We start from the raw sequence: 16,181 nt of genomic DNA, 5'->3' as shown, positions 1-16,181 counted from the left end.
CAGAGCTTTTGTTCCAAGTTATATATACATCTGAAACCATATCCATCCCCATCTTGTATTCTCACTCAGTTCAGTATATCTGACTTTGTTGAATACATCATTTCACACCCTTTTGAAAAGTCTTCTGTATAAAGGTCAGTTTCTCCTAAGTGCTGCATAATCCCCGTGGCCATCTAGCTGCCTTGAAATCTGGCACGGTTACCACAGGTAGTGAGTAGAATTATTGGTCTAAATTAGAGGTCACTTGAGTCAAGAATTCCCAAGATAGAGCCTTTTACTTTAAAAACCCCAGCATTCCTTAGCATTGACCAATTGTCCTAATGTTTCTTTTGTGCACACATCTAGAATAAAACTGTGACCAAAGAGTCTCAGTGGGTCCATTTTTTACTCTAGCAAATGAAAGCCATCAAGTGTCTCCTTGGTGTTCAGAGTTCAGATGCTTTCAAAAATTTCAGCTCCACACATGAAGTGAATTAAACACTCAAGACTTCAGGGAGTTATTGACCCCGTGACTAGGTCTGAACACCTCCTTCTATTCCTATACAAAGCTGGGCAAACCCTCCTCCTTAAGAGAAGGAAGTAAAGAATCCTTCTTTTTGCACTTGCTGAATGCTCAGAACCTAGAAATTAATTGCAGGTAGTTCATTTTGAAAAGTAAGAAAAAATTGAAAAGAAAATGTGACACTTAGTTCCAGAAACAGTTCAAAAAGGATAAGGGTAAGAGGACAAGGTAGATAGGTCAATGGAAACCTGCTCTAGGCTCTGGTGGAACCTTGGTTTATTAGGAATATAACAGCTTCAAAGACTTGAAAAAAATATATGCTTATATCTATATAAGTGCTATATGTAAGAAATTGCAGAGTACCAAGAATCTGCCATACATACTGCTTAAATACCAATGACTCAGTGGAACAGGAAGGGTGTATAAACTGAAAATGGCAGCAGGAGAGTTTGGGGAAAAAAGGAGTGTCTCCTCTTAACAAAACCACTGTACTTCACACAACTGTACTTCATTTCCTAGACTGAGAAAATCTGTGTCCAAGAATATTTCTTGTGAGCTGCTCCAGCTCATATTCATTTTAAGGTGGACAGCAGTGCACATACAGTGAGTGAATGGAAGGGTCTGCAGGTGTTTTTGTCCAAGTACTGTACCTTAGGGTTATATTTTCCATGTGCTGGAAGCTGTAACACTATCAAGCAATCAGTGAGTAAATTAAGGTATTTTTCAGTGAAATTCTATCATTACTATTTTGTCATTTCCCTTCATTTCTCAAGGGTTGACATTTTTCAGTACTGAGAAACTATTCATTTAATTCTCTAAGTAACTTCAAAAATAAACTGCATATAATTTCACAAAAAACTGTACATTAGTGAATTAAGGCAAAGTTACCATGGAATGTGTGTGGAAACACATTCAACTTCGATTAGTATATTGAAAGTGTTTGTTATATCTGTTATAACTGATTGCCAGAAGAACTCACAATAATATGACATAACAGAATACTTTAGAAATGTCTACTCCAAAAGTGTGTATACATTTACATACTTGCACATAATATGCAGAAATTCAGCCTAAATTATAATAATAAAACAGAATGCAAACTCTGAAGAAAAAAAAAAAGACATAAAGCAGTAATTAGAAGAGCAATAATGTAATTTGATTAACTAATAGCTGCAGATATAAAAACATATGGTAATTCTGGAAATTCAAAGAACAGCTGTTGCTTGAACTTTATCTTCTTGTTCAGACATTGCCCATAGGAAAAAAATTACAACATCCAAAATTAACCAGAAGCAATGAGCTATCAAGTAATTGATCTATGGATAGAAAAATAGTCTTCTCTCAAGGTACCAGAGAACATCAGACAAATGCCATACTAAATGAAGTCCAAGTAATAAGTCAACATGAACCAACTTTGAAACTAAAACTATGCATCAAGAATGTAAGAGCTCAAAACAAGGTCAAAAGTTATAGGATAAATTATGGCCTTTCAGGCGCTCAAAACATATAGCAAGAGTGGCCTCATCTGTGTTATCACAATCCATTTGTTATAGGCAGGTGAAAGAAGAGTTCTATAACTTAATCAAGGACAGTTGCACCATAATTATTCCAAAATGCAATATCACCTGGTACTTCATTTTTTCATGAAAAATGAAAATCTCTTACCCTACAGGGGTAGGACATCTGAAAATGGACAGGTAAGACAGAGACAAAAGTACAAGTGCAACCAGAAGAGGTAAAATAACTCTTTACACTCTTTAATGACTCATGATTCTGGTTCTCAGTATCCAAAACGTGTGCGGTTGAGAGTGGGGGGTGTGGATGTGCTACTGAAACTCTTTATCTTGGATGTAATGAAAAGGGGAGACATCTGACTTCATATTTCTAAACCCCGCAGTAAAATTGCCTCAGTGATGACTGTTATGCATTTGGTGACAAAGACTAATACTGGCCAAGTGACAACATGAGAGTATGACTTTTTTTGAATAACCACCTCTTCTGCTCATCCCCAGAAGTATGAGATGCTGCTGAAGCCACCTTTGGGAAGGTTTACACAGATTCAATTTTTCTTTTGTTATATAAATTTATCATCCTCTCCATTAAACAGAAGAGGACTCCAGAGATATAAGGCCTTCTCAAACACAATGAGGAAGGTAACTAAGCTATTTTAGTCTCCCAAAAAAAAAGTTTTTTGAATTTTCTCTTTCAAAAAAAAATAATTATTTCATAGGATGATTCCCAAACAGAAAACTAAACACATATCTTTTTGGTTTCAAAAGGAATGGCCTGGGAGAATTTGTGCACAGAGTACCACAATACAGAATCAGCAGTAAGGGAGTAGCAGCGAGTGGAACTCCCCTGGATACAGAAACATTCATTGAAAAGTTTAAAATCCCACAGCAAAAGCAAATGGTGCTCCAAGCATTTTTTCCAGGTGCTGCAGTCATCCAGGAAAGCAGGAAGCAGTGGTTTCACTAAAATTCAAGTTAATGTTAACAAGAAGTTAAAATGGTTTCTGAAAACTTAAATCTGTGGTCTGGCTTCTTCAGTTCACATTATAGTCCGTGTGCAAAAGACAGACTATTTAACACCTTTTGCAATACTTATTATAAAAACTAGAGTATCTCAAAAGAGGGTTTGTCATCATCATCACATGATGAGGTTTTGCTATACACTACTATTGGCATTACCAGATTAAATATAGATTCTTCCCTTTTAATCAGCTTACCGTTTTGATAATATATCAATGAGGTCTTTTCTGTTCTGGACTCTGAGTGTATTAGTTTTGTATCTGGAATCTTTACTAACTTCAGGCAAATTCAGGATCTAAGTAAAAATAAAAGTAAATAAGAAGTGTGCTTGACAAGAGATTTATATAGATATAGATAGATACATATACATATAGACATATATATATATATATAGTCAAATAATTACTAATTTTAAAAGAAATCACTGATTTCCAATAATCACAATTTATCATCAATCATTTCATATAAAGAAATCAAAAATTAATTATTACTCTTTTTTGTAAAAAGCCTCCTGGTTAATGCTGCATAACACGTAAAGGAAAAATAGAGAAATCAGACTGAAGATCCAGATCTTAGCTGACAACTTTAAGGATTAGCCAGGAGAAATTCTTACCATAGAATTGCTAAAAAAATAAGTTATTAACATGGGGGTGGATAGATCTGTAGGATTATCCTGCACTAACTTATATGTCACAGAATAAGAAATATGTCTGTACTTCATATGCTAGACAGAGAAAAGATATGTCTAAGATTATTTATTTCCACTTCAGTAATCTCTTCAAAAAGGGAGAAAAAAAAAAAAGAAAAGAAAAAAAGTATTTTTCTATTGAAACACCATTGGTCTTCTTTATTATTTTTTCCAAAAGAATTAATAAAGAAAAGTGGTTCTATAGCCTATTAGAAAGGAGAAATATATCTTCAATGTGTAACTTCGACCTGCCACATTAGAACTTTAAACAACATGTGAAGACAATGTGTATTATTTTATAAAGGGTATTAAATATGCAGAATGAGTCTTAGAATTTTGTACAGGCATTCATTAGAAAAATCAGCTGCGTGGAAAATCAATATAATTTACCTATTTGTGCCACAATGACTTTCTATAGAATAAATAAACATAATTAAATGTGATTTCTAAAAATACACCAATTACATCAGCTACAGAGAAAGGCAGCATAGAATCACATAAAGAAAGAAACTGTCACATATCATTCATGTATTTCCACTTACTAGCACACTCTAAAGCTCAGTTTTTCTTATGATGAGTCTTATAATCATTCTAAACATGCTACATTTTTTATAGGGCCATTTCTAAGATGGCTTACAAAAAATACAGTGCCTCAAACCTGAAGTTCCTATAGCCCATCATTGTATCTCTGCCTCTTGTCTGGGGCTTAGAAAGAGTTTAAGAACAGGGCCAGTATATACAACACTTCCTTAATATTCATCCAAACTCCAGTCTTCTCTTGATTAGGACATTTCTGAGTCAAAGGTGTTTTCTACATATTTAGCAATCATCAATAAATTTATGTTTTATGATAGGAGTGACATGTTCAGTCATTCCTTCAATCCATATGCCTGTGTACTGCCACATGTAAATTGGTGCCAATCTCTCTGATATTTCTCTGCTTCAAACATAACATTCTACTAATTCCTCTGACACAGATTTAGATCAAGGCCACAGTCATTTAATGACTCCTGACTTTGCTGGAGTGAATAAGGACACAGCTTCCTTTACAAGTGAATAGCTGTTGATGACATAAAACCATTAGCAAAACAGATATTCTTTCAACAGATATGTAGAGATATTAAAAGCAGGTAGTCATCTTTGACATAATTTTCACCTAGAGTGACAAAACTAAGCATGGAAACAAGGTATCTGTAAGTTATGCTAGAAAAATGGTGATGCTACAAAACTCTTCTGCAGTTTTTTATCTGCAAGGTGACATAAAACATCAGTCTAGCATCTTCCATCTATACTTAATTTACAGCAATTTAATTTCTTTTCCTTCTGCATTTATATAATCTAGTTTATGGAAATCACAACATATCATAATTTAGCATTAGAAAATGGCTAAATTTCTCTATCTGGAAGTTTATCAATACTATTGGTACTCCTTAAAATTATTTTCTTCTTTTAATACCGCTATTTTGGAGTTACAAATCACTGCTTTAGAAAAAAAAAAATCCTGTAAGGATGTTCAAAGTAAATGATAGTGAACACTTATGTGATCTTAAAAAAACAAGAAATTAATCAGAAAGCTGTGGTTCCATTTGATGAGTTATATGAAAAATGATCATATGGAGTTGCTCACTCTACTGTTTTAATTAATGTTACTGATTTCAGCTTTAACTTAATGTCCATCTGGTGTAAAGCTGCATTTCTATATATATGTTCTTCTCAATTTTTTTGTGACTAACAAATGCACACTTGAGAAGTTATTCATTAATGTACCATTCATCTTTCTGCATCATGTTGCCAATGTTATTTTCTTTATTTGACTGTGAACATTTGGAATGAAAATGGTGTTCTCTATTTGAGGCCTTGTTCAAGCTCTACATGCACACTCTGAGCTTATGCTCTCTGTTTTGTCCTGCAACACTAGCATATCTGTTTGTACTCTCCCTTGCTGTACACAAAACTTCAGCCTTCTGAAGGCTCTCGCTCTGTATTCCTAATCAGACCAAATCAGCCACAGGTCAGGATATGCTTTTGTAACACTTGACCACAATGAATGAATGCATGTCATCCAGCACTGTTACAAAGTTTTTCTGCAATTATCCAAGTCCTCAAACAAGCTACGGTTAGTTGTCATTGATTTTGAAAATATCACAGTGAATTATTCCAGATTTTTCTTTCTGCTTGCCTGAAGAGATACAGTTGAAACAGAATGTTTGCAATTGTTTACAGCTTGAGCCAGCTGTTACATCTCTAGAGTATGTGTCTTCAGGGCAACAGCTTCCATAGAGCCTGTGCTTTCAGCACCAACTCAGCTCAGAAAGACTCTCTAATAGCAATTCCAATGTTTGAATTAGTTGTCTCTGTATCTACTGAAGTTCACTAGTGTGTTGTGGGCCTTCCTGTAATAAAGTTATTTTCTTTTATTGGCTTCCCCTCTTCAGAGTGTTTTAAGTTCCAAATCACCTTTGACTTAGCACAGAGCATATCTCTAATGGGTATTCATTCCAGCATTCCACTGACTTCCTCATCATTTCATTTCTGGGCAATGTAATAGCCCAAATCTACACCTACAATATCCTGATAAGGGTAAAAAGCATTCTTTTTAGAAAAAGATATGATAACTGGTGTATAGAAAAATCTAACAATTACTCAAAACTTGAATTATTTTTTCTGCTTTTTTAATCCCTTTGAAATGTAAGCAGTCATCATTTTTCCATGCTCTGTACTTCTTACTTCCAATTGTAGGAACACCAGAACACATTTATAAGGATTGAAAAAAAAAAGAAAAATCAGCCTGCAGACCAGGGCTAATATTCATCTCAATTTTTATCCTATGCATTCTGAGGGAACACAAACTATTAAAATCTTGCTTCATCTTCTGTTCCATTCTTTCCTTAATGATGACAGAGAAAATATCTAGCAACAAGGCACACCATAATTCTTTCAGCTGCACCTTAAAATCAGGTAAAGTACATGGTCTAAAGATTTAGTGCCTGCTTGCTCATATCAAGATGTCAGAACCTACTGTGATGGATCTTCAGCTCTGTCTTACTCAAGGATGGCAGGATGACAAGCATCTGCTACATAATTCTTCACTTTATATGATAAAGAACCAGGAAGACATTCACAGCTATGTCCTAGGACACTCTGGAAAGATTTCCTTTAGGAGATAATGAGTCTTTGATAAAACAGAGCTGTGGCAGGTAGACACTTATTCAACTGTTAGTCTTCATTCATATTAATATAATGACCACTGTAGTGCTCAGACATCTTTATGAACAAAACCCACTGAGCAAATTCTGAAGAGGTTAAGAACCAATTCAAGTAGGTGAAAGCAGAACCCCTCCACACAATGAGGTGGGGATACATACCCCAAATTGTACTAAAAGAGAATCAAAACAGCACTGTCCTCTTACTACATATCCCAGTTATTAGTGGAGAACTTCCACAGAAATGTGAAATATCTGACATGAACAAATGGAGAAAAATAATGCTCAGTTTCCTGAGGGTCATTAATTTATGTAAAAGATCCAGTTTCCTAGAGAAATAACACAATGGTCAAAATAGCTAGAATTGTAATTTTAAAAAATGTTGTCTAATGCTATATGCAAAAATTCTCTTTTCCCATCTTACATGTTATTGGAGTCTTTTATTTGGAATACTTGGATTGGAATAGTTGGAATGGATACATTTTATTTAGAATGATTTTTTTAGGACAGCTGTCCTTCAATGTCATATCTCTGCATCACTCCAAAATCAGCCCAGAGCCCTGTAGCATTTCTTCTCTAAGAAGTCCACAAGTTTCTCAGTGAGCACAGGTCAGCACATGGTAAGTGCTCGAAAGGACAATGTGCCTGGGTACTGATTCATGTAGCAAAAGAACAACCCATCCTCTCACTTCACCTTGTTAATTCTTTTCCATGTATTTTATGGAGAAATAGTGTCACATTTCTTCCTGAAAACAGCACCAGTGTGTTTTATGTGACATTCACCATTCCAAAATTGGAAGGTTGTTAGGTGTCTCATTTTTTATTTTTATTTTGTTTTAGTTGATCAGATGTGCACAGACTTCAAAAGAGGCTCAGTGTCTACAGGTTTTACCAACTGGTGTGTTCTGAATTCAGGACCAAAATACAGACCCCCCCCCGTAGATGATCAGCCAGATCTGCAGGGTTAGAATTTATACTCACCACTTATTTCCATTTTAAAAACAAACAAATAAATAAATAAGAATCAGCATCTTAATGGAAGCTATTACACATTTCTGTACTCTTGCCTAACACACCTTGCACACAGTGACAAACTGATGATCATTTCCAGCTCCCACCACGATGTAGCCATCCTTGGTCTTAAACGCCTGGAAGAACAAAGACAGGTGATAAGCTCTAGCTAGACTATAAAATATTAGCACACCTTTGAAGTGAAACTTTGTAAATAATGTTCAAATTACTTCCTTAAACATTTCCATTCAGACCCAATTTCTTGCTCTATAAAAGTGGCTCAAAGTCATCCATCCACAGAGATGGAGGAGGCCCTTTTTGAATTTTTTTTCTAAAGTTATCTTGGTTGATATTTTATTTGCTAAAAATGTGTCATGACCGACCCTGAAACTTAATGTGTCCCATACTCACAGGACTGAGAAGGATTACCATAATAAAGTTTACTTGCCAGGAGGTATTTATTCAGCTTCACTCTTAGCCCAACTCAGAGCAGACAACTGCACTGATCTTGCACCAAACACAGATTAAGATCCTGACCAAACATACCAAAAAAATAATTGCCAAATAGCAACTGCAAATTAGGAACTCTCATAGGAATGAAAGGGATAGACTTTGCATCTTTACAGCTCTTTGCCTGGAGATAAGGCTATCTCCTTGTTCAGAGGTCTCAAGATAGATCTCAGGAGGAAATTTGACTTCTTTTCCAACTTTTAAAGATGTAATTTTTACTTTTGATTTCATTACATTTGCCTTAGTGGCACATCTATTGGTGAACACAACATTGAACTGGGTAGGACATAACAGCTTTCATTTCAATCTAAACCATCTCACTTAAATTTTCACAGGAAAAAGGAAAATCTGTAATTGGCAACATCCTCAATTTTTACCATTGTTAGGGCATCTTCTAAAATCAGATAATGCAATTCCTCTTTCCTCCACACCTCTCCCTTATACAAAGGTGTATAACTGCAGTTTCAGTCATAAATAATACCAGCCCAATTTTGAAAACATTTGGGAAAAATTATTTCACCATTGATTTGACTTCAATGTAAGAGGCCAGCACAGGCAGGTGCACTAATGGTGGCAAAGTCTTGCAATCCTTTCTTGCAGAGAGCAAAACCCATCTTCCATTCCTAGAAACCTTTCTTTTTCTTGTTTTCTTTTTTTAATGAGCTATCATGTCCTCCTTTAAAGGTGTGAATTTTCACAATAAATTTTGGTAAAATAACACACAAATATAAGTCCTGGAATGGAAACACTTTAATGATTAAAATTCTTCTCATGCCACTGTGGCTTATTCTTCTTCACAAAGAGCGTTATGCTATCCCAACTTGCAATCTTCCATATAGACACAAATATGTTCATTAAGACTTTTTTACCATCTGGTATAGTCACAATTTTAAAATTGTACGTGGTCAATCAGTCCTCTAAAGTGCAGGTAACTGTACATCATAGTTAAAATATCACCTGTTTGCTCTTTCATTTCATGGTAAATAGTATTTCCAATTATAAGGTTTAGCAATTTATTTTTCACACATTTAATTAAGTAGTTCAGTCTAAGATAGTAAGCAAAGATAAAACTCTGCAAACAATTAGTCCCAAGCATGCAAGAAAGACTTGGCCCCAGTACAGAAAAGTTTAGTAACATACATTATATAAAGGTACTACATACTTAACACTGAGAAGAACAGCAAGCACAGAAAAAAGATTGGGGAAAAGAATACAAAAAAAGATTTGTATGTGAACACATAAACATTTCTTAGCTAAATCTGTTCATAAAGACCTCTGTCTAAAAAAATAATGGCAGACCCTGGTAAACAAATATGTACGACTCTCCCTCCCAGTAAATGACCTTTAGTGGGAATAACTATGAATTCAAACTGTCAGTATAAACTTACCACCTTTAGTTACAGGAAAAATCTCTTTTCTGAATACCCTGCCCAAATCTTCATTTGTCTTTGCTGACGTTCATAGTTCCAAAACCAGTCTCATGCAAGTCACACAAATTATGGGTCAAACACTGTACATATCAGTGTGCATATATAACACAGTATAATTTTTATTGGTGCAAGCACTTACTACTTCATGTAAACACAAATCAGAATTTTTCTGTACATTCTTTGAAACTTCTAGTCTGGATGCCTGCTACAGCTTACAAAGCCTACAATATATGTCATATGTACAGATACTCCTCCTCAGCACTCCAAAATGTATTTATATTGGTAATATGGGCACATCTTAGAGAGTTTATTATTTATCAGCAACTTCTGTTGAGACACACATCTCTGTAAGAAGCATGCAATCACACAATAGCTGCATACCACTGTGAGATATGCATCTGTACCCACTGGCTGCCCATGCAGCAGCGGAAGTCACTCTAAATTTAAGGGCCTGGTTATTAGCATGTGTGCTTCAGTTGCTTTGCGGAATGTGTGGGAAAACTGATTATTCTTAATTGCACTGTGTGTCTAAAAAGCTAAAATAACAATCATGTCATCCTTACACAACAAAAATGGTATCATAATAAATGCAGCAGTGTCTTTTTCCATGAAGCTTAACTCAAATGTCTTCAGCTGCTATTTTAAGCTTCCCATTACAAAACAGCTGATTATTTGCCAGTCACTGCTGCTGATAAAGCAGAAACTTCCAAATGTTACTAGCACAATATTGATGCCAACATTTAAGGGTAACAATGGTTTTATTCATCAACCAAAAATGTACACACACTACAGGTTACCACAGGTTACTGTCTGGTCACAGAAAGCTTCAGAATCTTATTATACAAAGGAGAGTAAGGGCAAAGTGTAGACAGATTTTAATGAGATTTTGTTTTGATAAACTGCTGTCCATCACATCGAATTATTTCACATTAGTGCAATAAAGGGCACTACACACACAAGGCAAAAGTCCTTTTTCCCGTCCCTTTTTCTCCTGAAGAATGAGGCCTTCTTATAAGATTCTTCAGAGTACAATCATGAGTTAATCTGCTACTCCCATGAGGTATCCTGAACAACAGCACATCATTTGCTGAAGACAAGAAAAAAATACCAAGCAATTATTTGGCATCTTATTCATGGAAAAGGCAGAGAAAGACTGTGAGCATAAAAGTATAGCTTTTTCAGTGTGGTGAAAAAACTTGAGGGTTTCCAAGAAAATAATCTGTAAAGTCCCATTGAATATCTAGTACATGACATCAACACATGCATGTTCAAAGGCAGATCTCGAGGTCCAGTGTCCATGCATCACCACCTGACATTGTCAAATGGATCTTACAGGACCTTATTAAGAGTTAGCACTTTTCCAACTTTAATCCTAGAACATAGTACATACCTGAGATACTTTGCATATTAAAATACTTTAATCTCCCTAAACACATGGCATTTAATTTCTATCCACCTTCAGGAATGTTTTATGTGGTTTACAAGTGTTCTCCAAATCCAAATATGTTACATAGACTACACAATAAAGATGCAGGCCAAATTTAACCTCAGTTATTACCAGAGCAAGCAAAGACTTGCTGAGATAATGAGGCCAAAAGAGCCTTTTTTTCTACTGCTGTAAGTCAATAGCCTTTCAGAATTTACCAGCTTTGAAGGCATTAATGAAAGACCATTATTCTTTTTTTTTTTTATTGCCTGCTTTATGAATTTTAAGTCTATATGTTCTATGGCAATCATCAATCATACACAAATATTCTTGCATGTGTTTCAATTTGCATGTTGATTCCACTAAAAAATCTTTTAAATATAAGAGATCAGTCAAAGGAAATGGCAATTCCAATAAAATGATCAGAAGTCCAGGTCGTATTTGAATCCAAAACACAGAAATCAAAACAACTAGAACATTTGCAGTTGTGTATAGTAATGGTTTATTCCCCTTCACCAGGCATTTATTCACATCTGTAAGATCTCCTTGAGCCTTCTCTCTGACTCTTTATGCTTAAAAGCCCCAGATCTCTCTTCATATGAAAGATGCTTCAAGCCCTCAATTATTTTCTTGGCCCTTCACTGGACCTGATTCAGTATGAGCATGTCCTTGTCCCAAAACCCCAGAATTAGACCCCGTTGTGGACCCATAACTCGATTGAGTGGTTATTCATCCTCAGTGGTGCTGAGCAGAGGGAAGGATCACCTCTTTTGAGCTGTTGACAATTTCCCTCCTAATGTAGACCAGAATGATCTCTTTGTCACAGGGACACACTGCTGGCTCATGTTCCATTTTCTGCTCACCAAGAGCTCCAGGTCTTTTTGTGCAAAGCTGATTTCCAGCAGGTCAGCCTCAGTCTGTACTCATGCATGGGATTATTTCCTATCATGTGCAGAACTTGATACTTCCCTTTGTTGAATTCCATTAGGTTCTTGATGGCCTGACTCTCCAGCCTGTCACAGTCCCTCTGAATGGCAGCACAACCACCTTCTTGGTGGTAAATACATCTTGGTGGATGGAGTGTCAACCACTCTTCTCCAGTGTGTAAATTCCATAGATTTTGGAGGCCAAACAATACTCAGAGAGACCAACAGAAACAAAGCATTGGGTTTTTCAAATTGTAGGATTCTTCCATATTTAGGAGAGGTTAAAAGGAGATGTTAATTATCTGAAAAAGGGATTATTTTTTCATTGTCAGTTACTGTATTGGCCTGTTTATTGATAATGGCTGTCAATGGTTGAAATATTTGAAAGTTTTCAGACCTCCCCTTGGCAGAACATTTGTACTACATCAGATATGGTAAAAATTATGTACTACTCATATTTATGAGTTTTCTTATCTCATGTTCCAGTGTGAATAACAATTAGGATATGTAGAGATACCTAAAAGTGGGAATACCTGATGTTAGATATGCTTGGAATTGAAATATCTTTCAAGACAGTGCTACCTTTTGATTCATAAACTTGAATAGTAGCATCCCTAAAAGCATCCAACAATGAATCATGAAGGGAACAGTTGAAGGTTTTGGGATAGTCAGTATGTATTGGTGACTTCTGGAGCAAGATTTAAAGGGACTTAAATTTTTGCATGATTCTTTTGCTTCAACTGGCATCATCAAACTTGCTTGAGATTTTGGAATGATGGTATCCTTGTATAAAGACTAGATACAGTATTTCTGCAAGTTACATGTTTGTCAGCACAACAGGCAGATCTCTGATAGCATTAGGGCAGAACACTCTGGGCTCCCTCCCAAGGCTGACAGAGGAGCAAGCAGCTTCATGTGGAGGCTGAACGAAACTTTGAGACCAGCTGGGATCAGTACAGAACAAAGACACCTTCTTGTGAAGTCTTAAACATAACACCAGGAAAAGCCAAGCCAGCATTCTCAAACAAAGCTTTGAAATATGTCATTAACAATTCTTTAAGAGATTGCCTTTCAAGTGTCGCTCCTTCCTCTCTCCTCCATTTTCTCATATACAGAATCAATGAGACACTAAGAGACCATACACAGGTCTTCGTTTACAAGCTTGAAGTACTTCCCTGGTATTAATGGGTGTGGTCAAACAGAAGAGCTGGTCTCTTGCAGTCTTGTAACCACAGAGTTTTACTACATCATTTGTCTTCAATTAGATTTTGAAGTTTTCCAGTGCAATATTCAATTCAATGTAAGGGTCAATTAAGGACATGCATTATCTAATCATAATGCAGATTAAAGGCTACAATTTAGAAGGTGACGTATTCAGGATTTGACTGACCTGTACAGGCTCCCTTGTCCTTTCAAACAAATGTATCTACAGTATATGTTGATTTTTCTCTCTCCAAACCAACCTAATGAACTACAGTGTAGGAGATTCTCAGTTTTGCTTCAGATCCAGAATCATTAAATTCCTTCCAGATGGAATAAACTTTGCACATAATCTCTCTACCTTTGCACATTAGTTTGAATAAAACATCAGCTGTGCCACAGAACCATGGAGGAGTCTCATTCTTTTTTCTTTCAAGGGTACAGCACAATCCTTTCATAACAACTTAATATTTAATTGCTGTAACAAATGGGAACAAGACCAAGAAGTTTGGTCAGTAGTAGTTCTGAGCAATACATATAAACCATAAAGACCACACACTTTGAAACTATTTGCCTACTTTGCACTCTCTTCCAGTGAAAGCAAACAGTAAAAATAAAAAAATGTAAATTTCATGGACTGGATTAATGAATGCTAAATGTTCTCACCGAGCAAACTGAAAAAGGGCATTCCACACAAAGATTTCACTTTTCCTGTCTGATCTTTTCAACCTACACTTCTTGTCTCTTGCTTCCCTACCATGTTGGGGGACATGCTACCTTGCAACTTCACAGCTGTCAATCTACCAGGCAGATTAGCATTAATAATATCTGAAAAAATTCTCTTACCAGAAAAAAAAAGTTTGACTGGATGCCATGAACTTCTAGGAAAGGTGTTTATGGCAAGAGTGGGAATGATTACTTTCGTCCCTGAGATGAGGCAGAACACCAGCACTGATGTCAAGGAAGGCACCACAGCCAGGGATACGATTCACTTCTAGAGAACCTACAACTCATTAGACAATTTTCCTGATCGGCCTTCAAGTTCCACATACACATGAATCTAGAAAAAAGTGATGTTGTCTTAACTGATCCACAATCAAAGCTGATTAATCACTAAAAGTGCTCTGGATGCACCTTCCTGAAGGGGCAGCAAAGTCTACACAAAATCACAGCATCAAACAGGGATATCTGTATTTGGCAATAGAGAGTATTACTCTCAACACTCCTTCAGGAAACAGAACAGCTTAGAACTGCTCTTCAGACCATGTCATGTTTTTATCCAGTTCTTGCCTAATATGAGAATTATAAACTGCTGGAAACAGACTGAATCCAAAGCTTCTGCAATCCCAGCTGATTGTCCTAAGAAACAGGTTGGAGACAGGATCTCTCTCACCCTCCCTTACTCTTCATCTGGCCATATGGTATTTGCACTGTTCATTTCCCAATTGACCTGATGCAACATGTAGGTCTGTAAACTAAAAGTACCAGTTGGGCAAAGTATTTACCAAATAGACTTCTACAGTTGTTACTTCATATTCTATAGTAATAGAATGTTAACTCTGGATTGCATACCCTCATACTTTCAGACAAGACTTTTCTCCAGAATATCTCAAAGAACATATGCTACCAAGGAAATGAAACCATTTACTTCATTTTCTAATGCAATATACATTTAGCTTCACCACCCAAAAAGACATTTAAAAACTCCTGGAAGAACACTGAACAGCTTTAAAGTGGGAAACTTGTCACTTTCCCAAATTTCTAAAATTTTAAATACCTAAACTATACCTCAATTAAAAACAAATTATCTGGTACTGTAAACTGGCATTTAAACTGTTTTTTGCTGTTGAAAAATATCAGGCACAGAATCACATTCTCCATTGCCACATTAGTTTTCCATTAGTTTTTCAACAATGAAATTACACACACACAGACACACACACAGAATAAATAAACTTTAATCACAGTATCACACTGGAGCCAGTGTAATTAATGTTGTGTCAGCATTTCCATTTAAGCCACTATTTTCGAGAGGTTTATAGCACAGCCATAAAAATTCAGTTAGGTTGAAATTAAGCAAACAAGGTCTTATACAGCAAGCAACATTTAAGTATATATACAGACAGCAGCCAGTTACTACTTATATGGGAATTAAAATAGACGCTTACTGATTTTAAAGGGCACTGCAGAGCCAGTTTTTAAACAATATTTTTCTCAACATTTATAATGTCTCAAAAGCCTGAATCCAAGCTATGTTTCCTTATTCTTTTTTCTTCTCACACAATATTTCATACCATTTCTTCCAATTTTGGGATTGTAAGCATTGTCGTTTTGTTTCACTTTTAAAGTAAAAGAATGCAATGAGAACATTTGTTTTGGAAAACAACACACATGACCACAGTCTGATCCTTATACAGGCTTCCAGGCATTAGTGATGCAGAAATGACAAATATTTCTTACAGCTTCCAATAATCATAAGCTATAGCTGTCTGGAAAATCTGAGCACTCAGATATGAGGTTTTAAAAATGATATTTAGAACTTAATTCTAAATGAGGTCTTATTTCTGTTTTTAGTAGAACTCAGCAGGATTTGTGTCACTATTTCTGTCCCTTCTCCCTCTCTTCTCTTTGACATTAAGTGTTGTAGCAGTACAGTTTCCAAAGGTGAGTTTTGTAACACTACCTACTTATTTGGCAACTCATACTGAGTCAGGGGCCGTGCTGAGTCCTGAAATCAGTCTGGGATCTCAAGCT

General features: G+C 35.9%; 1 protein-coding gene across 4 annotated transcripts in view; it reads right to left on the bottom strand.

Moving 5' to 3' along the window:
- SUGCT (succinyl-CoA:glutarate-CoA transferase) overlaps positions 1-16,181 on the bottom strand; it is a 317,421-nt gene that overhangs the window by 192,643 nt on the left and 108,597 nt on the right. For all 4 annotated transcript variants that reach the window (XM_014258689.2, XM_005529930.3, XM_014258688.2 and 1 more), the window contains 2 exons: positions 8,001-8,072; positions 3,231-3,328 (listed from right to left, as the gene is read on the bottom strand). In XM_014258689.2, coding sequence (XP_014114164.2) covers positions 3,231-3,328; positions 8,001-8,072 — 170 coding nt within the window. The remainder of the gene's footprint in view (positions 1-3,230; positions 3,329-8,000; positions 8,073-16,181) is intronic.

This window comes from Pseudopodoces humilis, chromosome 1, assembly GCF_049639895.1.
Source record: "Pseudopodoces humilis isolate 2021_Gansu_Grassland_sample_001 chromosome 1, ASM4963989v1, whole genome shotgun sequence".
Lineage (NCBI taxonomy): Eukaryota > Metazoa > Chordata > Aves > Passeriformes > Paridae > Pseudopodoces > Pseudopodoces humilis.
This window is presented reverse-complemented; position numbering and strand designations above follow the sequence as displayed.